This window comes from Condylostylus longicornis, unplaced genomic scaffold (assembly GCF_029603195.1).
Source record: "Condylostylus longicornis isolate FDR11 unplaced genomic scaffold, ASM2960319v2 ptg000048l, whole genome shotgun sequence".
Lineage (NCBI taxonomy): Eukaryota > Metazoa > Arthropoda > Insecta > Diptera > Dolichopodidae > Condylostylus > Condylostylus longicornis.
In genome coordinates this window covers 13,475,479-13,503,362 of record NW_026578017.1, presented here as the reverse complement: position 1 = coordinate 13,503,362, position 27,884 = coordinate 13,475,479, and the positions used below count along the sequence as shown (strand labels likewise).

The 27,884-nt window shown below is 25.3% G+C and overlaps 4 protein-coding genes across 7 annotated transcripts; 2 read left to right on the top strand and 2 right to left on the bottom strand.

Annotated features, from left to right (window-relative positions):
* Positions 1-4,004: 4,004 nt before the first annotated feature.
* On the top strand, positions 4,005-5,139 carry LOC129610735 (proteasome subunit alpha type-5). The gene is made up of 3 exons (XM_055523406.1): positions 4,005-4,128; positions 4,259-4,391; positions 4,458-5,139. Exons 2-3 carry the CDS (start codon positions 4,259-4,261, stop codon positions 5,048-5,050), a joined length of 726 nt encoding a protein of 241 aa, XP_055379381.1. The 5' UTR covers positions 4,005-4,128; the 3' UTR covers positions 5,051-5,139.
* Positions 5,140-5,520: 381 nt separating this feature from the next.
* LOC129610734 (muskelin) lies at positions 5,521-10,709 on the bottom strand. 2 transcript variants are annotated; one of them, XM_055523404.1, is made up of 11 exons: positions 10,491-10,709; positions 9,567-9,779; positions 8,936-9,134; positions 8,329-8,874; positions 8,104-8,264; positions 7,878-8,046; positions 7,613-7,813; positions 7,346-7,558; positions 7,188-7,273; positions 6,969-7,125; positions 5,521-6,898 (listed from the first exon to the last, which is right to left on the bottom strand). In XM_055523404.1, the coding sequence occupies exons 1-11, from the start codon at positions 10,562-10,564 to the stop codon at positions 6,287-6,289; spliced, it is 2,631 nt and encodes an 876-aa protein (XP_055379379.1). In that variant the 5' UTR covers positions 10,565-10,709; the 3' UTR covers positions 5,521-6,286. The 2 variants fall into 2 exon arrangements, with proteins under 2 accessions (XP_055379379.1, XP_055379380.1); XM_055523405.1 differs by having other exon boundaries at positions 7,878-8,043.
* An 884-nt stretch (positions 10,710-11,593) lies between these two features.
* Positions 11,594-15,498, top strand: LOC129610885 (inhibitor of nuclear factor kappa-B kinase subunit beta). 3 transcript variants are annotated; one of them, XM_055523663.1, is made up of 7 exons: positions 11,594-11,858; positions 11,947-12,026; positions 12,881-13,281; positions 13,348-14,385; positions 14,444-14,631; positions 14,705-15,196; positions 15,264-15,498. In XM_055523663.1, the coding sequence occupies exons 3-7, from the start codon at positions 12,967-12,969 to the stop codon at positions 15,313-15,315; spliced, it is 2,085 nt and encodes a 694-aa protein (XP_055379638.1). In that variant the 5' UTR covers positions 11,594-11,858; positions 11,947-12,026; positions 12,881-12,966; the 3' UTR covers positions 15,316-15,498. The 3 variants fall into 3 exon arrangements, with proteins under 3 accessions (XP_055379638.1, XP_055379636.1, XP_055379637.1); XM_055523661.1 differs by lacking the exon at positions 11,947-12,026; XM_055523662.1 differs by having other exon boundaries at positions 11,947-13,281.
* Positions 15,499-18,266: 2,768 nt separating this feature from the next.
* On the bottom strand, positions 18,267-27,353 carry LOC129611013 (CTD small phosphatase-like protein 2). The gene is made up of 7 exons (XM_055523915.1): positions 27,231-27,353; positions 19,904-21,387; positions 19,082-19,842; positions 18,841-18,998; positions 18,660-18,779; positions 18,494-18,596; positions 18,267-18,423 (listed from the first exon to the last, which is right to left on the bottom strand). The coding sequence occupies exons 2-7, from the start codon at positions 21,345-21,347 to the stop codon at positions 18,358-18,360; spliced, it is 2,652 nt and encodes an 883-aa protein (XP_055379890.1). The 5' UTR covers positions 21,348-21,387; positions 27,231-27,353; the 3' UTR covers positions 18,267-18,357.
* Positions 27,354-27,884: the final 531 nt, after the last annotated feature.

The following is a 27,884-nucleotide window of genomic DNA, read 5'->3' as shown; positions in this document are numbered from 1 at the left end:
TAAAAGTATGTATTGTCAATCTCTGCCTGAAGTTAAAAATTTTATGTTATAAATTTTTGATATGCAGCTTAGTCGAAATGTACTTCCAATAAATAATTCAATAATAGTAGCTGACAAATAAATTTAAAAATTTCCGGAAAATCTTATTATAATATTAAGTACTTTATTTAAATTCTCACTAAAATTAAATTTTAAATTATACGTATACTATATCAACAATACAATGTATTATGCATAGTTTCTTCAAGGACTTACCATATAAACTTGTCATCCAAAATATTTCTATATTTTATTATTTTCTATAAATATTTGCAATATAATAACGGAATATCTAGCTGTATGCAAATAATAAACAAGAATAATCGCAATTTTGATATTATTTTGATGTGTAGTGTACTTGCACACCTATATTATATACAAAAATATATTTATTAATTTTCAGTTGTAATATATATTTTATTTGCACAATTTTTTTTCCCCGAGTTATAGAAATAACAATGCTTCTAAAGCTTAGAAAAAAATTGAATGTGATTAGACATGGGATCTACATTTTTTATTTTTATGCAAGTAATAAATATCGAACTCTGAATATCATAACAAAAGGCAAGAAATTTTTATATTTTCTTCAACCATAAATTTCAATGTATTTTTCCATCTCTTAGTTAGCCTTGTCTGACTTATTTTTTTTTCATTTTCTTTTTGGTTTTTTATTCCTATCTTAATAAAAACTTTGTATTTTGTATTCTGCGAGTTCATTAATTTATCTTAAATAGTTAATAATAACAATAACCCTAATATCCAATTACTAACAATTCATGTTTGGCCCTGTAAACTATTTTCAAAACTCACATTTTTAAATTAAAAATAAATAAATCGTGATTTAACAAAAAAAACAATATCCATTAAAAGTTTTAGGAAAAAAAATCTTGAGCATTCAATAATCTAGATCTTTTATTATTTTCATTTAATTTTTACTCTTAAATAACCATTTTATTACCAAGATTATATTTTAATTTTCATATTCTCCAATAATCTTAATATTGAAAAAAGAATAAATATATTATATAAATAACAAAATATTTTGTTACGGTTTTGAATTTTATTTTAATTTTAAGTAAACCAAAACTTTTTCAAAGGCAAAGATCAGAACACAAAAATGTAAAAGGAAATCAAAGGTATAGTCACGTCCAATCAAAATAGACACCAAATAAATATAAATGTATGTATGTATGTATGTGTGTACATGTTATAATAACTTATATAAAAATATTTTTATTGAAGTGAAGTTGGAAAGATCTTACAATTTAAAAATCTTCAAACGCTTGATTAAATCTATTATTTTGAATAGATGCTAATAGAGTAATTTTTAAACTTTAAAATACATAAGCGGCTTTGTTTCATGTGAACCACTCCAAAACGATGACCATTAGTGTATGTGTTAATATTAACAAGTAAAAACGTTTCAGTCGGTATAAACCGATTGAATTATCCCCTGCACCTTTCGTTGACCTATAATTAGACATCCGACTGCCAAGTTTCATGAATCTGACTTTACAATTTTTCCAAATATTTAAAATTAGCTTGTGGAGTTGTATGGTAAATACCTGAACCTGCCAAGCAATTCCACCAAAACTTCACAAATATATCTGATCTATAATCGGACACACAACTGCCAAGTTTCATGAATCTGACTTTATTATTTTTCCAAATATTAAGAATAAGCATTTAGACTTGTATGGGAGCTACTCGAACCTGTCAAGCAATCCCACCAAAACTTTAGAAATATGTCTGACCTACAATTTGACACACGACTGCCAAGTCTCATGAATTTGACTTTATTATTTTTCCAAATATTTAAAATAAGCTTTTAGACTTGTATGGGAGCTACTCGAACCTGTCAAGTAATTCCACCAAAACTTCAGAAATATATTTGACCCATAATTGGACACATGACTGCCAAGTTTCATGAATCTGACTTTATTATTTTTCCAAATATTTAAAATTAGCTTCTGGAGTTGTATGGCAGGTACCCGAACCTGTCAAGCAATTCCTCTAAAACTTCAGAAATATATTTGACCTATAATTGGACACATGACTGCCAAGTTTCATGAATCTGACTTTATTATTTTGCCGAATATAAAAAATTTGCAGCTATCCCATTATAATTTTTAGAGCATGTGTAGAATATAATTGGACACATGTATACAAAATTTTATATTTATACCTTTATTAGTTTTTGAAATATTTAAAATAAACTCTTGGAGTTGTATGGCAGCTACCCGAACCCGTTGTCCGACTTAGTCCAATAACGATAGGGCTCGTCCTTGGCACAAAAGAAAAAACTTGTGAAAGTTTGGTGTCGATTGCATCATTCGTTTTTGAGTTATCGTGCGATCGGACGGACGGACGGACAGACAGACGGACATGTCTAAATCGACGCAGAATTTTACGCTGAGCAAGAATATATATATATGTCCATACCGCAGATGACTCCTTCAAGTAGTTACAAACCCCATACCAAAGTTAATATACCCTTCACGAAGTGCAGGGTATAAATATTTATTGAATAAGATTATTAATATAAGAAACACAAACACTGATAATAATAGTTCCTATATGCAACATGAAAAGAATCTCTCAAACCTCATTGAAGACTTTTTAAAATAAAATTCGTGCAGGATCAATGTCATGCAATATATGTTTGTATGTATATGTATGTAACTACATAACATTTATACACATATATCTAATATGTTTTACATATTTCGTACATACATATATATACATAAGTATGTATATACATATGTTAGTAAATTAAGATAGTAAGGGTTGAAACAAAGATGGTGTCTTATTTTATGGCTCCCGGAGTGGAAACCATTATAAACTTCGGGAAACGCGACTTATGCATCTTTACTTTTCAAACTTATACTTACATACTATGTTATACTTACCTTTTTTCAGAACAAGTTTTCAAATTTCCAGATTTTTTTAACAGTTTTTTCTTATTCTTTCCATAAGAAAGAATTCTGATTCCTCGTGAAAGATGGAAATGGTGATTCCTCCTCTGAAACGTGGAAGCATCTTTTTAAAAGTTATTTGAAAAAAAAATTTGCAAATTCCATCAAAAATTTTTAAAATTTCCTTTGATACACTCAAATTTTTGTCACTGTTTTGCCACTTTGCACCTTCTTAAGGTTCTTATGGATGTGAAACCTACGTATGCTGATAATTTTAAAATGAAAAACTTATTAGAATTAATTTTTTTTTAGAAATTTTTAGAAATTGCTAATTAAAATACGAATTGAAATTTAAGCAAATTCTATTTCACTTTTGAAAAAATTTTGTCTAAGAAAAATTTCCCACTTTGTAAAACTTTGAAAAAGTTTTGTTTTTATTTTACGTAACTACACCTATCCCTTGTTTTACGCGATTTCGGTTTTTCGTTTAGAAAATAAGGCAAAAAATTACTTTTTTCAAGAAAACAAAGTATGCGATATTTTTCTTTTTTAAAATTCCGTTCCAAAATAAAAAGCAACCCCTAAAAGAGTACAGAAAGCAGTATTTTGCTTAAATAATTCAATATATTTCTTTGTTTATTTTTTTAAAATTATAAATTAAATAAAAAGTAATTTTGTTAAAAATTTTGATATTTTCAATTTTATCCTAACAATATTGCACCAAAATTAAAAACTTTGAAGTCTTCCTTAACATCAATAAATTTCGGTTTGTATACACTTCTACAGCTTTCATAATGAATTTAATACGCTGCACTTACATTGAATTTGAAGATGATTGTATATACTGATCACTTTTTATTACCGGTTGAAACCAAAATTTTTAAAATATTTTTAAGAATATTAAATACGTTATGAAAGTTGTAGAAGTGTATGCAAAACAATTTTTTCAAATTTATATTGTGAATTCTATTTTGTATCATTTTGAATTTGCATTTCAACGAAACTTACAAATGGCAGCACTTGCGTTGACAATCGAGTTTTTTGACACCGGAAGCACTTCTATTGTTTAAGGTGCAAGTCAGCGGTATAGCAAAGTTAAGAGTATTTCATCTCGGTTATATTTTTATATTAAGTAATAAAAGAAGTTTAAATAATTCTATAATTTAAAAATGTAAGTATGCATGAAGAATTTAAGAGCGTAAAACATGAATCGCATTTATTTTCATAAATTTCACTAATAACCTCAATTACAAATTTTTGTAATCAAATTAAGTTTAAAATTTCTCCTGCTTGTATTGTAGATGTTCCTCACACGATCAGAATACGACAGAGGTGTAAATACATTTTCACCAGAAGGTCGTCTTTTTCAAGTGGAATATGCAATTGAGGCTATTAAATTGGGCTCGACTGCTATTGGTATCTGTACCAAGGAAGGTAACGTAAAAACAACATTATTTGAATATCTAAGTAATATATAAGACCCACTCCATATCCTTTAAGGGGTTGTACTTGCTGTTGAAAAGCGCATAACATCACCTCTAATGGAACCATCAACGGTAGAAAAAATTGTTGAAGTGGATACTCACATCGGCTGCGCTACATCTGGTTTAATGGCTGATGCAAGAACTCTTATTGATAGAGCAAGAGTTGAATGTCAAAATCATTGGTTTTCGTATAATGAACGTATGTCAATTGAGTCGTGTGCCCAAGCAGTTTCTAGTTTAGCTATTCAGTTTGGTGATAGTTCAGGAGGTTCAGCTATGTCCAGACCATTTGGGGTCGCAATTTTATTTGCAGGTGTTGACGAAGGTCAACCTCAATTATGGCACATGGATCCATCTGGAACCTATATTCAATATGGTGCAAAAGCTATAGGATCTGGTAGTGAAGGAGCGCAGCAAAATTTACAAGATAATTATACACCAGAAATGAGTTTAAATGATGCTGTTGATTTAGCACTAACCACATTAAAACAAGTAATGGAAGAAAAATTAAATTCCACAAATGTTGAAGTTATGCTTATGACACCAGAAAAATTATTTAGAATGCATACTAAACAAGAAGTTGAGGATATTATTGAAAAACTAAATTAAAAGTATCTCAAAAAATGCTTTTGATGTTTTGTAAACCTCTTAAAAATTTTTTTTTTATTTTAATAAAACAATATGAATATGATGATAAATTTTATAAAGTGTAATTTTATATTTTTTTTTACCACGGGTATGTTAACATCCAGACTCGCTTATTGGGAAATAGAAAAAAAAAAAAAAACAAAATGGTTTTTTAAAAAGTAGAAATTTATTACAAGTAAAGAGAAAATAGGTTAAATATTTTACATGCACAAATTTTACATATATATTTTATCACAATATCTAATTCTAAAACAAAAATCTGCATTATTCAAACGAAATAAAAAAAAATTAACTTTGCTCTTAAAGACTTTTAAACAACTAAAATATTCTTGATTTCTAAAGAAATTGTCTTTAAAATGGTTTTCACTTTTCTTATAATACATGTATTTCTAATTATATTAGTACAATTATTAGTATTAAATTTTGAGTTTTGTGTTTAGGTTATAAACTTTTTGCTTAAAATTAATGTTTTGATTAGTAACATACATATGAAATATTTGCAAAATTGTGTAAAATATTTTACTAAACATTTCAAAATTTTGTAAATTTAGAAAAATTTTAAGATTTGAGTTGCTCAAATCAATGTCGAAAAAAAAACGCAATTTAAATCCAAGAGATTAAAAGAAAAAGAAAAATTTAAGAAATTTCTTACAATTAAAACCGTCAATTATTTTGAAATGCTAATTTTTTTTTTATTTTCGTTTTTTTTTTAAAAAACATTTTTATTTTATTTTATCAGTTCCTATTTTGCATAACGCTTTTTCAGTCATAAATTTCAACTTATTGTTTAAATTCCATAGAATTTCCGAGTTTTTCTTGTTTATAGTAACTTATTGATACATACAAAATTTTGCGAAAAAATATGCACAAATTTGCAAAATTTAAATTAAGAATAAATTGACTATTTTATTCATTTAGCAGTTTATGTAGTTTCACTATTTTAAAAAATATATTAATATATACATATAATATACATACTGAGTTAAATACATTATACATAATAAATCGTCATTTCTCATTTATTTTTATTAAACATATTTAATTAACAAGAAAAAAAAATTATTAAATTTATTGAACTTTTTCTTAAAGTTCTAGTTAATTATATAGGTATATATACGAGTTTTTAATGTAAAAATCATAAATTTCTATTTGCTTATTTACGTACAATATAATTGTCTTGTTTAACAATTAATAATTTCAAATTAATACGAAATCACTTAAATGTCCTTTCGGCTGAACCATATGATTTGGCATTAATTCAACAATTTTATTGAATAAATATGTTCTTCGTGTTTTTATTTCAAAATTATAATCATCACGACTTCTTTTTCCGCCACATTTTCGATACAATTCGTAGGTGTCATCTCCCGCTCCAACACCTGATAATGATGTGTGTGATGTATGAGGAATGAATTCATGATATTGTTGCCGTTGTTGTAAATGTTGATTCTGTTGCTGATGCATATTATTTTCAATAGACTGAGTAGAAATTGTTTGATGAATTAATGGACTTGATACTGATGATGTAGATGGAGTACTTATATCTTCTGTTGATTGTATGGAGGAGTCATCTGTGGACATAGCAACATCTTCTGACTTACAATCTGTTGCATTTGTATTATTAGGTAATAAAGGTAATTGCTCCTCCTTAGTGTTATAAAAGGAAGAAGATTTAGATAATATCTCGTTTTCCACATAAAATGAAGAAATTCTTGTTGGTTTATTTTCAACAGGAATAGTCATTAATTGAGATTTTTCATCTAAAACATCATCCTCACCTTTGAACAACAATGATGCGAGTTTGTGGAACTGTTTTTAATGTAAATTTAATAGATAATTTCTGACCAGTATATAACAAAAGTAAAGAATAAAAACTTACGTTATTTAATTGAACCGGATCGTTATGATCTATAACTTCTGAAATGTGATTTTGCAAATATTGCAAAGCATAGATTGGATTTATTTTTGTGATTTCTTCATATTTTAATTTCCTAACTAAATACTGACAGTATCGTAATGTTTCCTGACGTGTAGGTCTATAAAAATATTTAATGGTATAAAAAATATTCAAATTGTTTGAATCCATTTAAAAATTTACTTTTCTAGCAATAAAACCCAAAAATCATCAAGTCGTAATTGAGGCAGTTGCGTTTTACCAGGGTTTCCACCAAACAAATAATGAACCTAAATTATACCCACAAAATTTATTAAATCAAAAATATAATATAAATTACGAGATATAAAAATATTTATTACCTTTTGAATTTCATCAAAAACTAGTTGATGAGCATATCTTGGACAGGGTTCTGCATGTTTGTCACCTTTGTCTATTTTATTATAGCACTGATCACTAGCATGTTTACATGTATAAATTCTTGACCATTTGTTAGTTCTCAAAGAATACACCCAAAAAGAGTTAGATGCGTCAATTTGTTGGGGATCCCGCTTTTCCTTCTGTTTACTTAAGCTCTATTAAAACTGTAAAGTAAGTAAATTTCCATTTTGTTTTATATTTTCACTTACGGAAAAAACATATATTTCATCCCTTTCACAATCTATAGTGGCTCTCTGAGTAAATCCAGCTGGTGGTTCGCTTTTATAAAGATTTCCACAATTGTTTGGGTTTAAAACATTGATCATTTGGGTATCAACATCATATGAAATAAAATCATCTATTTCTTCCTTACCCCGTTGTCCACCATATATATAAAGCTTACGATTTTTCTATTAAAATTTAAAAATTTTTTATCGTATTCTGTATATGACTTGAAAATTATATTAATTTTACATTATGAAACACCATACAGTGGGTTACACGGGATTTAATTGATAAAACATCGGTCAAGGAAGCACTCTGATGATGACAGTCAACTAAAATTTGTGTCCATGTATTTGTTGCAATATGATAGGAAAATAGTCCAGAGTATTCCGGTTCAGATGAAGCTTGATTGACACTTCTTAAAGAAATTAAATAGATATAATATTTTTTTACAGATTAATGTAAACTTTTATACTTTGGAGTTAAAATTTTTCCTCCGAAAACATAAATAGTTCTTTTCTCTATGTCAATACACATCTGATGATCATAAATTAGTTGCGGACCGCCAACTTGACTTGTATCATCACAAATTTGCAGCCATGTCCTTGATTTTGTATCGTACAGATAAAAGTCACTCTACGAAACATTTCATCAAATTGAAATAATTACATTGTTTATTACAATTATGATTTGAAAATACCTTAACATAGTCTATAGTCCTTATTGAATTGTCTAAATATCTTCCAATCATAAAAATATTCTCACTAATTGGATCGAACACCATTTTATGACAACTTCTGGCTTTTGGTCCATCAAATAACTCAGAATTCTCAAATATTAAAGTCCATGTACTCTTTTCAATATCAAAGCACCATAAGTCGCTCAAATCATGAAAGCCATCCCAACCCCCGTATAGATATATTAATCGCTTCTTAGGATCAATAACTAATTGATGACCACCTCTTGTTCCGGGACGTATGGTACTTAAAGTTTCCTGAATTTTCCATGAATGTTTATAATCTTGTTTAGCCATATAACTATCCATTAAACCATCATTAACACAATGTTCAATAAATTGTTCCGCCTTTTGGAAATCACCATTAATTACTAAACATTCATGCAATTCTGTTATAATTGGATGCTCAAGCCGAACGTTTGTTTGTTCTTGAAGCGCCTTGAAAGCATTGTCATAACCTTGTTGACGAAAATGTTTTAAGCAGAGTTTAACTATTTCAACTTCCCTTACCTAAAAGATTTTGATTAGATTAAATTAATTTTAAAATTAAAACTGAATTATTATAACGTACCATATTATAATCTCTTAAACTAGAACTCATAAAAATTGGATCATCTTGGCCATGAACTTCAACATACCAAATACTGAAATTAAAACTTGGACCCCATGATAGTAATGGCATAATTTTTAAAAATAAAACGGGAAAATTTTCTCCTTCGGTTGTATAACGTAGTGAAAAACTTTCTGGTGTTGAATCATTCTTTAATCCACTAAAATTGGAAAGTATAAATTTATTTTAAATATCACATCTTGCTAAGAAAGTCTCACTTGCATGAGAAACGCATTGTACTAAGAAAGAATTTTTATACAAAATAATACATATGTATTTTATTTACTAAACAATAAAAAACAAAAACAAATAAAAAAAATAAAAGAAAAATAAATAATTTTATTAAATGTAAACATTTAACTTATCTCATTTTGATTAATTAAAAACAGATCAATTTTTTTAATTGTATGTAAAAATATTTGCCAAAAAAACAAATTTATGCAAAGTTCTTTGTTCTTTAAATTTGTTTATATGAAATTATCTAAGTTTACATTATAAAAATATGTATTATAATGTATATACCTACATATATATTAAATAATATTTACAGTATGTATAAAAAAAGAAGAGATTCCAAAAATTAAACATTTACCTTTCAAGTAATAATAACATTTTGTCTTCATCTAAACCGCCAAATATACGAAATTTTTTCAAATTGCAAACATGAGATTTTTCAAATTTCCCAAACTTGATTTGTCTTACAATGGCCGGCCGCTTCAATTTTAAAGTCAGGAATTGCGGTGGATTATTTGTGTTTGATGACCATCTTGATGCTTGATTACTGGGACTATCTTCTAAAATATTTCTAAAATAAAAAATATATTTTAATTTAATAGCAATTATAAAATTTTCGGCATGATTATCTCCCTAAATAAAAATTTTTATAAAGACAAGTATTTCTAAATAAATTACAATTAGTATTAGGCCGGCCGGTACTTGCTAACGTAAGAATAGGGTAGGGGGCAATGTATATATTTTTTATATTATTTAAAATTTATGTATGTAGTTATATATGTACATATAGACTATTGAGTATATATGAGGATAATTACGCAGTAAAATTTTAATTATATTTTTCTAATGTTTCAAAAAAACAAATGGTTTTTTATTTTTCTAACACAGTGTCTAGAAACATCTTAAAATAGATTGAACGCAATCAAGGAATTTTTTTTGTATATTTCTTGTTTCCTGCACATCAAATTTTTTTTCTACTTTCCCTTTTAAAGAAAGAAAAACTTTCGCACCTTTTTAATGTTTGATTATTTTACAGTTAAAAATTATTTTTGGTAAAATACCGTAACATCTTGTTTTAAACCAAGCGGATTACATTAAGTATGTACCTACCTACTTATTTGAAATATTTTATCAAAGGGAAAATTTTTATCATAAGAAAATTTAAGTGCCATATTTGCTGATATGTATCTAAGTAGGTAGGTGCCTTACTATGATTTTTTTTTATAAGTCTTACAAAAATATTAATCTCATATATGTATATTAATTTAACCACTTTACTTACTCTGGTAAATATGATGTAGAATAAGAAGAATAATTATAAATTTCGTAATCTAATTTGTCCAAATTTTCCATCATAATTATTGTATTATTTCTTTTCTTTTTTGTACACAAAACCCGAAAATAAACTAAATTATAAAACCTAGTAACGAATGTCGCAAAGCGAAGATCTAACGAAAAAAACGAAGAAATACACAAAAACAAGCAAAAGTGAAATGAGATTAAAAAAGTGCAGTAGCAAATGTCAAAATTTTTGTATGCAAATCTGCACAAATCTAAACTATATGTTTATAAAAAAAAAGAATTTGACAGATCCTCAAAACTAATTAAGTGTTACCGTTTACTACTAGTATATTAACGTTAACCAGTTTGTTATGCTTTTTGATAATATTTATGCAGATTTAAGGAAAGTTTACACTGTCAAGATTATGTCAGATTTTCAAATGCTACATATGAAAATGCTATTATAAATTTATAAAAAAATTCTGATTCCATAACGATATTTTATTTAATTTTGAAATGCTTAGAAATTGATTATTTTTGACAATAAACACATTTCATAGACAAAATAATATTAAAACAAATGTCAATAAATTATACCAACAATAATAGGAATAAACTCAGACCCAAATACTCTCTTTATATTTAATAGGGATCAAATACATAACGAGCCTGTTTATGTAATTTTTATAAAGATCGAATTAAAGCAATGAATAGTTTTGGTAAAAAAATGATATTTGGTATTTCTTAGTATAAGCGCTGGTCATAGCAGTGTTTTAAATTGGAATTCATATAGGGTATTATATATTTATAAATAAGCCACGAAAGCTTACAACTTTAATGCACATAGGCTTTCTTTTTGAAAGCTTTTCTTTTACAACTTGTAAATATGTACATTCATTTAATGATGACAGTTAAAAAAAAAACAAATTATTAGGATGTTAAAGAGGGCTTAAGAGTACGTGTAAATCCTTCAGCTGTGAATTTCCGGTTTTTTTCGAAGCGCAGAACTGTATTTCTGTCAGCATGGTGCAACCCTAAATAACAAAAAATAATACAGCTGATTTTTTTAAAATACTGTCATAATTTTTTCTCTTTCGTGTACAGAGAATCAAAATAAAAATCAGAAATATTTTAAGACTATTTTTATTAGGATGCAGAGCAAAAATTGAATATTAATCTGCTTATTTGGAAGTAATTTATAATTTTGAATAGAAAATCGAATTGAAAAAGAAAAAAGGCATTTAAAATTAACAAAAGATGAGTTCAACTGAGGAACCAATTCATATTGGAAATTATACTAAAGTAAAAATATTAGGTAAAGGTAGTTTCGGGGAAGTAAGCCTTTGGAGGAATAAAGGAAAGTTTTTTGGTAAGAATTTTATCCTAAAAAGGAAAAAAAAATTTTTAGTAACTACATTTAGAAAATTAATTTGATGAACATTGTACTAAATTTTTAGTTTGCCTTTAGGTACTTTTGTACCTACCAGGGAAAAAACCAAATGAACCAGGAAATTAGAAAGAAAACAATCATAAGACGGTACTAGTTTATGTTCTTAAAATAGAATAAACCACGAGATTTAATTATAATATTTCTATTTTTAATATTAGATGTTATTTTTTATTATTTGTGCGATTTTTTATAATTTGCATATACATGAATATTATTGCACGTACCTATCTGCCTATTTCGCAATGCATATTATGTACATATGTATGCACAGTTGTGTAGTCGGTGTCTTTGAAATATTAGTATATAACTTTTTCATTATTAAGTATGTATGCCTATCTCTATCGATAAACGAATTGCATCCTGAGTTGAATAATAGAGAGTATCTAGGACCCAAATGTGCAATAGGGAAAAATATTATGACATTAGCATTTAATACATTATGTAATTTTAATTTTAAAATATTAACCATTTGTATTGAAGAATTGATAAATTTCTTTTAGCTCTTGAATGTCCTCGCTCTTAACATTGGAAAAAACTACATAATTAGATTCGTTATTCTATGTTTAAAAAAATTTTCTTTGCATTTTATAATACAAAATGAAGGGAATGTGAAATTTATTGTTTAATATGTGGTTTGACCATAAAATAATACTTCTTAATGTACATACATACATACATAAACTTTCCCTTTAAAAATAATTTTTAAAAAAATAGAATTATGATATCATTGCCATTTTATAACATCGGCCAAATTTTACATTATACATTTAAGTTATTTTAAGATTACAGCTCTTAAACGGGTAGGTACCTACTTGAATATATGTAATTTTATAATTAATATAATATTTATATTTTGATTTTATTTCAATATATATGCAAAAATAATTTTGTGTTTGAATTGTAAGATTAGTTAAACTATGTATATTGCGTTGATATTTCAGCTATTAAAAAATGCACGGTCAATTTAAAAACTTTAGCGGCAGATCAAGCAAACAAATTGAAGGAAAGATGGTTGAGTGAGCTTGATATGATGAAAAATATTGTACAGTGCGACCATATTGTAAAAACAGTTAATGTAAGTCAAACATTTATGGATGAAATTGCAGAATATAATATATCTGGACTTCCGTTACTTACAATGGAATACTGTGAAAATGGAGATTTAAGGCTAATGCTATGTAAAATTGAAAACTCTAATGGTCTCAAAGAAAGTGAATGTAGAAACGTATTAAAATGCTTAAGAAATGCTGTTAAAGCTCTTCACGAAATTAACATTACTCATCGTGATATTAAACCTGAAAATATTGTTATACAAAATAAAAATGGTAGAAATATTTATAAGGTAATTTAAAGTCCTATACATTTAACGTTTTCAGTTGAAATTATAAAATGCTTTCTGTTTTTTTAGCTAACGGACTTAGGATATGCTAAACAAATATTTCGAACTGCAGAGAACAGTTGTGTGGGTACACCAGGCTATTATGCTCCTGAAATAATTACTTCTCCAGAATATTCAAAACGTGTTGATTACTGGTCAATGGGTGTTATTGGTTTCGAAGTTATATGCGGTGTCAGACCTTTTATCCCGCACGAAACATTAGTTAAATGGATGCTGGCTATAAAAGGAAAATCTTCAAAAGTTATAGCTATAACTGAAAATAATAAAAAAGAAAGAAAGAACCATGAAAAAATTTTTAATGAAAGTCAAGTTTCAGACATGTTTAAATTTTTAGCTGAAAATTGGTTGACTTTAGCTTTAGAATATGATGGAAAGCAACGTGGGTCACAATTTGTTGAAAGTAACCTAAAATCAAATACAAATTTAGCAGAACCACCTAAACTTGTATTTAAATTTTATTCAGAACTTGATAAAATTATCAATGCGAAAATTTTGAAAATATTTTGTTTAACAAGTTACAAATTCTTAAGCTATATAATTTACGATAATACTACAATGGAGGAATTGAAACATAAAATCGAAAAAATTACTTCGATACCCAGTTCCGAAATGTATTTTATTATACCAATTGAAAGTAACGTTGACCAAATAAAAGCCGATACGAAACCTATTGATTTTTTTATTAAAAATAGTGACGAAGTAATGTTATATGTTACCCAAATTAATAAAATATGTGAAAAACCATCCGATCCGCTAATATCGCACGTTATTCAAGACGTTCTCAAGATGAAGAAAGATGAAAAAATCGAACCATTTTATTTTAAAGAATTTATTAGACATGTTGTTTGTACGCTTAGGAAGGAGCAATTACATTATGTTACATTATTAAATGGATTGAAAAATTATGCTCTAAATTTAAATGACTCAATAGAGAAAAATCAATCAAACAAAGATGAGATGAAAAATAAAACATTGATTGCAATGACAAAAGTTAATTCTCATGTTGCATCAGTTAGTCATACAAGAAATAAAATTGAAGAAAATTGTGTATGTTATTTTTAAAAAATTGTTGTTTTTATTATTTGATGTCACAAAATTTTTTTAGCTTATGGATGTCGGAGAACAATATTTATCAAAATGGGAACAAAATTGTAACAAGCTACAGGAAGAGACTCAAAGGTTCGTAGAAGCATATCTGAAAGTGGTACAACGTTTTGATTCAATATTACGAAGAAGTAGAAAAGTGTTAGATTCAAAAATTCTTTCAAATATTAATAATGATCAATTTGAGGTGTAAGTAAAAAAAATTTACTTTGTATGTATATTTAAAATTTACCTAATTATTTAAAATTTACAATTTTCTTAGAGAGAAATATGAGAAAAAATATCAACTAATTAGACATTTAAAAGAATTTGATCGTCTGAAGGATGAAAGTGAATCATTTCAGAATATTGTTTACGACACGATAAGAAGACGAAAAAATCTTCTACAAAGTGTGGATTTTAAAGACTTGCAAACAACTTTAAATGAAATTCATGTTGAATATGTGGTATGTTACAAAATCATTTTAGATTCTCAAGCATACTTAAGACAGCACGATAATGAAATACAAAAAGTAATTAATGAATATCATGATGAGTTGTGGGAATTTCATGACTCAATGAAAAAAAATGATTCTTTAAATGATAGTCGGCCAAATTTGGATTCACTTTTAACTTTTGAAAATTCAAATGAACATTTGGTTTTTGATAATTTGACATCAAATATAACAAAAGATGATGGTAGTACGATTTCTTGTTTTGGTGAAACAAATGACACCAAGAGTTTAATAGAAGAAAATGATCAAATAAGTGGAGCGTATGTTATATATTTTTTATTAAAAAAATTTTTTAACATTAATAAAATTAAAATATTATAATTGTAGATTTGAAGATCTCTTGAACGATTTAGATCAACTTTTAAAACAAATCAGTTAATACAGTATATTGTTCACATACGTTTGTTAAAGAAGAAACATTGTTTTAAAAAACAAAGAAAAATTTGAAACGCCAATTGTTTGTTTGTTAAGTTTTGTAATAAAGGTGTGCAATATGTTGTAGAATTATACTAAATGTTATGTAAAATCTTTTATACTATGCTTTATCTAATAAATAGAATTAATAAACATAATAACCGTTTTCTTTTTTAATTTTATTTACAAAAAGTTAAAAGGCTTAGTATTGAATTGTAGTATTTTGCAAAAACAAATGGCTTTTTAAAGATTATAAAAGCCATTTGTTTGAACAAAAAACAATTAATAAACTTATGAATTATAAGTTTATTAATTGGTTAAAAACTTAATCTTCTATTTTTTAGATAAAAACTTATCTTTAATCTTTTTGGATAAAAACTTGTATGAAAAATTTACAAAGGACGAACACAGAAAAAATATTTTGAATTTTTCGTATTGATGTATTATTAATAATTATGTTATGAAGAATGTTAATATACAATATAATCATAAACATAAAATAAAAATGAATATTTGAAAAAAAAATAAAATGCATTGTGAAAACGTACCACGCAATAAAAAAAATACATTCCAATATTTTTATTTAATTATTTTTATTGCCAAACTGTTAGAATGCAATTTCAATACAATTATGAGAGTTTTAACTTTTAAAAATAATTCTTACACATTTTTTCTTGTCAAACCTAATTAATAATGAAAATAAAGTTAAAAGTATATTTATTTTTTTTTTGATTATTTTCTTTAAGAAACATTTTTTTTTATAGATGAAAGCACCATAATTTCATTTAAAAACATTTAAATTTGTTTAAAATAAATTAAAAAATTCAAAAAACTAATTATTTTTTATAAGTCTAAAATTAAATCGCTTAAAATTTGAATCAAAGTTCTTTTTATTATTTAAAAAAATGTAATACTGTAATGTTAAATATTTTTTTTTCAATATAAACATTTTGAAATATAAAAAAAATATATGTAAGTCCTTCATATTAGGATTTTTTAAGATATTGATTATGAACAAATTAAAACACCTACTCACATAAGTGGTAATCTAATATAATAAATAATGTCACTAAATTAATTTTTAAATAAAAAATTTTAATTATTCATAGAATTATATAATTTAATAGTGTTGAATAACGTTCTTAATTCTTAAATTAATTTACAGAAAAAAAAATAAACAAAATAAAAACCTATTCAATATTAAAATTAAAACCAACAATAATTGAAAGATTTTATTATTCTTTGAGAGCTAATTATCATTAAATTCAAATAAATCCGTATTGCATACGTATTTATATAAATAAACCGAATAAAAATAAATATAACAAACGATATGAAAATGAATACTTCTTGTAAATAAATAAATATATTTGTTTTATGTTATTGGGGAACTTTGAATCAATTTTTTTCCACTCGACTTTTTTAAATATTACTTTTTAAAATTGAATGAATTGACATGAAATTATTTATTTAATTAACTTTTTTAAAGAAACTGGTTTCCACTTTATTTTATTAAATCTTTAAATTACGAATATTACATAAAAATTAAAAATAAAATATTATTGATTTCATTGTTTTAAGAAACAATATTGAATTTTTTCTGTTTCAAAAATGGTTTTAAAGCAAATACATTGTTACAATCAAAAGTTAATTTTGTTAACCTTGTGTATTTAAAATTTTAATTTTTATATAGATTAATTCTGTTTAATAAAAATGTATGTAAATATTCTTTGAATTTAAGATTACTAATACAAGAAAAAACCAAAAACTGGATGTTTTATCACAAAAATAGTTTACAATTAATTTTTATTAACATCATTTCTTTTAAATTCTATTCAAACTTAATATGTAGATACATATATTACTCAAAGGAAATAAAGAAATCAAACATTTTACTTTTGATTCAACCCGTAAAAACTTCAATTGAATAAAATTTAACTGAAAATATAAACAAATTAAATAATGTTAAATAATATTTAAGACTGAAGATGACAAATGCTATATTGCAGTTGTAATTATTGCGTTAATCTAGTCATAAACTTACATATTATCAAATTAATGAAGTGTTTTTAAAGTACATATATGACTTTAGTTATATGTAATATTTAAAAAAAAAGTACGACTTAATTCGTTTGATCGATTTTTTATTTTATGCCTTTATTCCTATTTATAATAAAATTGCTTTTCAAATTAAAAGCGCTTAGTAACTGAATACATTATTTTTATTCAGAGTATAATAAACGATTGATCGCATTTTCAACATTTTCCAAGTATTTTAACTAATATTACTTAAATTCTATTCGAATTCATAACAAAAAAAAGATTCTTATATTTATTCAATAAATTTTTCTTTTTAATTGTATGTATGTATTTGTTTTTGATGTTATTTGAAAATTGCCTCTATATATTATTATTATATATGTATATATATACTTCAATAAATACAATATAATACATATTTAGCTAAATTTTGTGCAAAATATTCAATATTTTTGATTTAAACAAAAAAAATATATAATTATATGCATATATATATATATATATATATATATATATAAGATATTAATTCAATACTTTAAACATAAAAACAATTTTCATGCTTTAAGTATAAATAACTTACATCTTAAACTGTAATACTTAACATTTATTAATCAGAACTTTAAGCTTACTTATATTTTATTACTTAGCGTAACAATAATAATAAAAATAAATATGATATTAAAAATAATAGTATTGATAATAATAATAATATTAATAATAATAATAATATTAATAATAATAATAATATTAATAATATTAATAATAATAATAATAATAATAATATTAACAATAGCAATAATAAAAATAATAATATTAATAAACCCTTAACAATAAACTCTTAGTTTTAAAATTTTTTATTTGATTACAAACTATTTATAAAAAATGAGTTGAATCTCCTAAAAATATGTGTATGTAATTAAATAAAACTTTCAAAATATGTAAACATAAATAGTATTTCAAATAAAATCTAATCTGGCGGCAAATATGAAAATAAACGAAATTTTTCCCTGATATGCGGTCGAACATCTTCTCGCTATAAAACAACAATAAAATATAATTAAAAAATTATAAAATTTAAATAAAAGTATTAAAATATTAATTACCATTAATGCTAGTTGTTCTAAAAAAGGTAATAATTTCATAAGCTCAGAATCATTTTGATCCATGAACCAACTTTCAATTGGAATTCCATTCTCCAATTGGTAACTAAAATCAATATAAAATTAAATCGAACTTTTAATTAATAAAAACAAAAGTAAATATATTTACCCAAAAGCTTGAGGTGAGTTATCAATTATAATTGTTTTAGATAAATCACGTCCGAGTATTGTTAAATCCTTAATATAATTTCCATTTACAAGTACACAATGTTCTCGAAAAAGTCGATATCTATTAAAATAAAAATTGTTTTTTTATTCAACATCGAGATTTACAATATTCGAATACTTACTTAATCCACTTCCTTTCAGGATCTAATAAATTTAACAATTTATCAGCATAAACTCTTTTAGATGCGGTGAACAAAATAACTTCAAATAATTTAGACACCTTTTCAAGAAATTCTTTAAAATACGGACGTGTTCTTACGAATACTGTATATTTACAATCCTAAAATGTAATTTTTTTTATAAAATATACAAAAATAATCTTTTTAATTTAAATGAAGCTACAAAGTAAAAATAATATTATACCTGAAATAAGACTGGAAATTTGAAACTTGCATCTGACAATTCTTGTAAACTGCAATGTACTAAAGTTTCATCTAAATCTAGTACCAAACTAAATTCTGGACTTGACCTTGTTTTCAGTGGTAAAGCTGGACATTTAGCTCTCATTTCGGTCGTCAAAGGCGGTAAATGTTTTATAAAGAGATAAGGATCAAATGAATCCCACTGCATATCCTCTTGCCTTGTATCAGGTATTTCTTCTATTTCAGGACATTCATCTGCTTCAATTTGTGAATCATCATCATTTCTGTACAACATAATACCCCCGCAACCATTGGGTGCATTCATGTTGCAGTGCATTGTATTATTAATTACGTTAACGTCTTGTAAATTGCAGCGATTCATTGAATGTGAAGCAATTTGTTGTCCATAGGGTGACACACTATGTATGAAACTATCGACTACTTCATCTTCTGAATCTTTTGGTATATTTAAAGTGGAAAACAAATTTGTGGGATTATTTGGTAGGTTTGTTAGTGCTTTTAAATTATCAATTGCTGTTTGATGCATATAGGCCGCAGCAGCAGCTGCTGCATTGACACCTAGTGATGAATCTTGTAAATCGATTGCATTTGTTGAATTGTCATCGCGATTATTTAAACCTGAGTTTATATGTGGACTACGATTTTCATTACAACTCAGAAAAGATTGAGTGAGCATAGAGTTATATGATAGAAATTCTGAATAGTGACAAAAATCGTTTGTTGTACATTGCGTTGATGGCACTACAAAATGAACAATTTTTTTTACAAATTTTTAAACATAAAACTTTAATATAGATTTTACCATTGTAACTACTGTAACTGGGAAGAGACGATTGTGATGTCATCAAAGAGGTAACACTGGAAGGACAGGGATTTTTTGCAATATCATCTTCAAACATTGCTATTAAATCTGGTGTAAGAGGTGCAGACGTGGGCAAATTTGAAGAAAGATTATTTGCATTGCTACAACTATTTGAAATCATTCCATTGTTAATTGCATTGTTTCCAATAAAATCAGAATATCCGCTTGAAAAGTTACAGTTTGCAAAAGTTGCGAAAATTTGTGAAAAATTCTCACTCATTGACAAAGAATTGCTTTGGTCATCCGTTGTTCCACTTTCATTAACATTATTTGCACAACAACTTGTGCTACTATTGCTCGTAGAGCTTTGTAATAATTCGGTTGTTGTTGAATCAACTTCAGGTACAACAATATCCAAAGGTTTTGAGTAATTAGATGTACTTGGTAAACAACCCATGGAGTAGCCCATGCTCATCATGCTATTTGTTCTTTGATCGTAATCTGTAGTAGTACTGTCACACTCACTACTAATACATTTCATTAGATCTTGTCGACTTTCGGGTATATTATCATTACCTCCGCATACCGAGTATTGAAAATTTGAAGCGGAACAACTACTTTGTGAATCTTCCTGATTAAGAATATTATATCGAAAAGATGAATCTGATGTTGATACAAAATCTGTCGATGTTGTACTTATTGCTGTTGAAAACACCGAAAAATTGTTTAACTTTGAGGCGGAATCTTTTTCCACATCGTTTTTATTGGAAACCATAAAAGATGGGATCGATGTAAAAGAGTTGGATAATGAATTTTCGTTTGATGAATTCACGCACGAATTATCACCATCTTTTGTTAAATTCGTGCCAACATTCAATGTAGTTGTTGGTAAAGTTGTGCATCGTTCTTCTAGCAATTCTTGATTTGAGCGTTGTGGTTTATTACTTGTACATTCTTCCGTTTTATAATTACTGCTTTTCTTTTCAATTGCACGAGTATCCTTCCAAATATTCTCCTTTTCTGTTAGTTTTCGATATTTACGCTTTTTAAGCGAAGATACTGAAGTGGTTGTAATTGTCGAAGATGTAGCTGTTCCAGAAGAATTCAAAGAACGTTTTGAACGTTCTTTTAAACGCTTCGATGTTGGTATTGTATTGCACTTAGTCAATTTTTGAACATTTAATCGTTTCGAATATCTAGACGTTACCGTACTATTAGGTGATCTTAAAGAATATGTAGTTGACGAAGTTGTTTTGTTATGATTGCCGTTATTATTGATATTGCTATTAGAATTATTTTTTCCGGGAGGCAGTTTTATTGTATTTGATTTGGTACGATTTGCAGAGGTCGTAGTAAAATTTACCAAAGAGCTTGCAACTATTGCTGAACGAATACTTGTAGATCGTCGTAAACGACGTTCGCGCTTTTCGCTGCGCAGCAGCATACTTCCAAAAATTTTTTTCTTTTTTTTCACTATAAAAAATCTAAAAAGAAATAAAATATAAGATATTTTCATTAAATAATTGATTTTATTTAAAAACAAAATATTTAATATTTTATTTAATCAATTATATAAATATTGTTATTTGCACTTAAAATATAAATCTGATAACTATTTCCAGTGTTCGGATTTTTTTTATCTTTCATATAATTACTGATATAATTTCTAAGTTAAGAATTCTTTTACGTACGGTATAATATAATATAATTTTAATATATATTTTATCCGTATTGTTTTAATATATATTGTAACCATTTTTATAACCCGCTTTACAACGTAAATAAGAACACTAATTTTTCATCAAATGATGAATTTTGAACAATTTAAAATTTAAAAATTTCACGTCAAAAATTTTTATCAAATTAAGGGTCAAATTTAATAAAATAATATGAAAAAACTTATTTTATTAAGAAAGAATATCTAAGCTCAAAAATTACATGTTCATATAGTCGTAGTAAGTAATAATAAATTATACCTTTATTATGTTTTTTGTAGATAATTCCAATAATAATGTTTCAATAACAATATTCAATTGCTAATGAACAAATTTTTCAAAATTATGAAAACTATAAGTATTGTACAATATAAATTATAAGTAAATCAAAATTTTTAAAAATGTATTTCAATTAATTAAACATAAATTAATTAAAAAGGAAAGAAATTTCATCAAAACTTATATATGGGTAGGTAGTTAGTATGCACATTTTTTCTTTAATTAGGTATACTAATAAATATATAGGTAGGTACATTATATTATGTATAAGTTAAATACATAAAATCTACTTGCTTAAAATAATGTAAGAAAAATTCACATTCTTGTATTCAATAAAATTAAATATGGTATACGAAATAGGTGTTACATATTGTCTTTAAGTAACTATTATTAATTTATCCAAATTTTATACAATGTATGTATGCATATGTACATATATGTGTATACTCATCGAACAAAATTTTTTTCTTTTAAAACATTAATTATTATTGTCATTTCATAATATGTACATTTATGTGTATATACTTATATGTAGAAATAGTATAACTACCCGGCGCAGAATAAATGTTTGCAAAAAAAAAAAATAAAGGTAGGCATACCTACATAATTAAATACAAATGTCCATATATGTATGTATATATGTATAACATATTATGTACTCATTATCTTATAATGTTATAAGAGATACTCGTATGTATGTAAAAAAGAATATCTACAAATTTTAGTTTATTATACTTAGCTGCATAGTAGATACATACATGATTTTTATATTAAGTAAACTATTATAGTAATATTTTTAAATATATGCATAAATGTATGATAGGACAAATTTTTAATAATAAAATAAAATAATTTTCTTCAGAGATAACTACTCCTTTTTTCCTAATTCTATTAATATTCTTTTATACATTTTTCAATTACTCTTATGTTGATACAAAATATACCATACTAGGTATGTTTTTGATTTTTACATACATATGTATGTAAGTTTACAATTGCACACACTTATTATATATGTATGTAAATTGAATATCATGTTGTACATTAGGGTTACATAACCAAAATTTTCATATTTTCTTTCCTCATTTGCAATCTATAGGTCCTAAAATACGTTTGTTGTATATTTGTTAAAAATATGTAAATATCGGGTGTAATGAAGTACTTAATTAAGATTTTGGGTCTTCATAAAATATTCTATCATAATTCATGCTTTTTTGAAACATTTTTTCAATAAAACAAAATTTAATGGGTCAAGTATTACCATAGTGCTATAAATATTTATCCCGATACTACTAAACACATACACATAATTATGTTTAAATTTCTAATATACAATATAATATGTACATATTATACATTCTGTTCTGAAAAGTTTTATTTCTCCATCACTCAAGAAGAAAAGGTACATGTAAGATTTGTTTTTGGTACTTTTATATATGTATATTTACTTACGAAAATACGTACATAATGTTATGTACATCCCCTTCTAAAGTCAAAATAAAACAATAATAATAATATAAAAATATTATAACCGCGCGTATGATGTAATTATTGAAAATAGACGTGGAAATCATTACCGGAGCCCGCCAATAGGAAAATTTCAATTGATAAAATGAATTGTGATTGTTTCTTTTAAAATTTTCTTGAATGTGAAAAATAGTCGCTTTAATTGAAAGTAATAAAGTGTACTTAATTTATTACTTTTTAAATGTATAACTTTAGATTGATTTGTGTTATATAAATATAAAATTAGTAATAGATTAATTTAATTTTTCAGTAACCAATATTATAAAAATAAGACATCTTTATTTTTGTAATTTGGCTATAATTGCCAGTTCTCTATTTATTGACAGAGATAACTGCTATACATACATAGATAGGTATATTTATAAAATTAAAGATTTTTTAGTTATACGAGTAGTAAGAGTAAAATAAACATTAGAAATGCAAATCAAAACAAAAACATAAACTCAAATTAAAATTCCCACATATATCTAAACCTTCTCTTATGTGCATTAGCACAATATGAACGATAAGCATAATGGTCATACGAGTACATAATAACATAATAATACTGAAGTACTTAACACACATAATATGTATACATATATATGTATGTAATTGTTTTTTAAATTTTATTATTTCGCAAGTTTCTTATTTTTATAATAAGTAATGAATTTTTAAGAACTAAAATCGCGGGAATTCAGTATTTATGTAAAATAAAATGAAATAAACAATAAAAAGAATTTTTTATTTAATGTTTTTATAGTTCTGTTGTAAATCTCTGTTTGTAGAAACAAAATAATATGAAATAGAAAAATAAAATTTTCATTTTGAGCATTTATTCTGATTTTCTTTTATTTTAATGAAGAAAAACAACGAAAAATTGTGAATGTATTTATTATTTGTTTTTATTTACGTAGGCGTACATTGCCATTATTCAGAATAGTAAAACATAAAATATTGGTACCTACATATGATTCATAAGAGTTCGTTTGCGTTGGCAATTCAAAAAATGATTAGATGTTACTGTATAATCAATTATGTATGTTAGTATGTATTCACATGACAAAGTTGTAATCAACGTTTATAATAGCAGTGAAATGGTAATCAGAATGGGCACGTCGGGACATACATTAAAACTAGCAATGCAGACATAAATGTGTTCAACCGAGATGAAGGCGTTAGGGCTTCAGAAAATTGAATAAGTTCCTTAATTTCTGAATCGCCAATTTATTTGAAGAGTCAAGACAACACACGACAATTTTAGAAAATATATTTTAAAAATTTTTTAAATTACAAAATTATTAATAATTATAATTATAAATTATAAATAATTTATTAAACAATGGTTCCATAGACCTGATCAACCTAACAAATACATGAGTTTTATCTATATTAAAATGATTAAAATTGAAGCAACAAACAATTACATATACACAAGTAGGTACTATATAGGTACTTATATTTTGCTATTCATCATTGCATTCATATTATATACCGCGAATATTGTACCTAGTTTGTTTTTTTTCTATCCTACATAGATGTTTTCTTTTACATATTCACATATCTAGATATTTTTTGATTTGATTTACATACATAAATACACACGTATTATGTGTGTATATTACACATATTATTTAATTCAAAATAATATTTATATTTTACCTGTATGTATGAACAAATATATTATTATGTATAGCTAAACTTGGGACACTGAAAGAAAATAGATTAAATAAGAGGCTGAAACCGACGGACAATTCATAAAATACACGTCCACGAACATTAATATGAACAAAAACTGTCAAGAAACTTTTAATAACAAGAAAATTATAAAAGTTGTTTGAAATATATGAGTATGTACATATTATGTATGTACATACATATATTCAAAATATTCGAAAAATTTAAAAATTATGGAAAAAATAGCCTTTTTTCTGTTATCGCGCAATAATGAATGAGATCACATCTAATAAAAGAAAAACAGCAACATAATTAGCTAACATGTAGAACCAAATGAACAAAAAGCCTCATCATCAGCCCCAGAGTTACAGCTTCATCATCCGTCTTACTTTTTTAGTCGCCTCTTTTATTTACTTTCAGATCAGAATTGTTTTTAATATTGAATGTTATAAAATTGAATCAATAGTGACTAAATTTCGTATATCTTGGGAAAAACAAGAAACGCAATATGAAAAAATTCTTCTTATTCACAGTTACGTTCTCAAATACATGATACTCACTCAATGTGTTCTCACGCTTTGAGTAAAAATACTACAAATGCGAGATAAATGATCTTCTTCATGATAATTTTTATAAGTACACGGCACCTACATACTTATTTGTATTTCAATTGTAAGAAATGATATTTTATATTGGTTAATTTTTTAGCAACTAATAAAAAATTTTAATTTTATTAACATATGTACAGCAAAAAGGAAATTTCTAGAAAAAAAGTAGATTCATTTCAGCTCCTGATCAATTCATTCTTCCTGTATGAAAATATTTAGGAATTTGGGAAAATAATAGTAGGTACCTTTTTTCGAAAAGTATCACTATAAGACATAACCTGGTTCTCAACCTCAACCGTTTCAAAGAGAAACTTCTATTTTTTAACCTTTTCCAATAGTTCATATTTTTTAAAATATCGATAGCTTCAATGATATAAAAAAAATCTTTCCCATTCTTTTGGGAATGATTATCGTTTAAATAGCTGGAACGACATTTTCCATCCCGATACGACGTCACAAAGTATGAATCGATTTAGTGGTCCAATATTTATATTGCACTAAGCTAAGTACAACTACTTTATTATAGATTTTGAAAAAATTAATACATAGTTTCATAGTTAGTTTTACATTATTTTCTATTTATTTTTTTGAGTTCCAGCCTCTTATTATTTAAACGTCGCGGGCTGTATTTTAATACGTATTTTGTTTTATGGTAATACATACTTGACAGGAATAAATTGACATTATTAATGTAATTGTGAATGTACGTACATTCATAAAGCTTTGTGTGTGCATATGAAAATATTTGTATACATGATTTGTTGAAAATATATGCATGGGAATATTTTATATTTATGCATGTATGCAAATAATTTTTTTTTTACAAATATAATTTTGTGTATACTATTTTTTATTTTATTTTTTCAAATTTATTTATAAAAACTTTCTGTATGGCTATGGAGCTTGCATGTTTAACAAAATTTTTTATATCTTCATTTATAAAGTATCTATGAATATGTGTATGTAAATTACTGTAGATTAAATGTACGAAAATTGAAAAAAAATTGTTAATAGCGAAACTATATAAGAATTTATACATGTTATATTATAATATATTATATTATTATATGTAACATGTATTTATATGTACACATATTGTGTATCTATATAATAATACAATAAAATGAAAAGAGTAGAGATAGAAGATGTAGGTACAAAACATAAATGATTTTTTATGCTCCCGATTTTTTTTTCATTTATTTGCAAACAAATAGAAAAAAAAAATTCGTTTGACAAGTTTCCCGCCTCATTTCAAAACAAACCAAATCAAAACATTAAATTTCGAAATTTACTATTTTTAAAAAACATAAACAATCGAATAAAAAGCAAACTTTTCAATTGAATTTTTAATTGAAGTCCACTTTTTTTCAAGAAGAAAATCGATTCAATTTTTACAATTTTTTTTTTCTTTTCATTTTCACTTAGTCGGAAGAAAGCACCAGAAAAAAAAATTCAGAAAAGGAAAAGTAAATTTTAATTTAATCCTTTTTAAAACAATTATTAAAAATTTTATATAAAAAATTAATATTAAATTAAACTCACTTTTCTTATAAGAAATAATTTATTTTTAATAATTTATTTTAATTTTTCATTGCATTTTCTCTATATTTCTCCACTAAACATTGATGAAAATTTCAACAAAACTGAAGATACATTTAAAAACACATACAAAAGTAGGTGGAAAAATGTGTGTAAAATTTTTGTGAACAATTTTTCAACACAAGAAAAAATTATAACAAATATTTTCATCTCTTTTTAATATTAGAAAATTGAATTGTAAGTATTTCATTCACAATATTTTCTCTTTTTTTTGCCTAAGAAATTCCATCTTTTTTTTTCCAGTAAAAAATTATATTAAAAATAAAAAATATATCTTCCCGTTCTAACCTTAAAGAATACTTCATTTAAAATGTACAAATTACAGGGTAATTTAAAAGTTTTTAAGTTTTATTTGGAAAGTATACCTATATATTATTTACAAATATAGCTTCACAATGTTATAAGTTTATTATTTTTAACCATCCAGGAATGAGCTTGATTAAAAAAGAAAAATTATTTCAATATTTTATTATTTAACATAAAATCAATGGTCTTAGTAGTTTGTCATTAGAAAATAATATGCGTTTATTTTATGTAGAGAATTTTATGTTTTTTCTACCTAAACATTTTTTCACAACTTTTATGATCTTGCTCTTA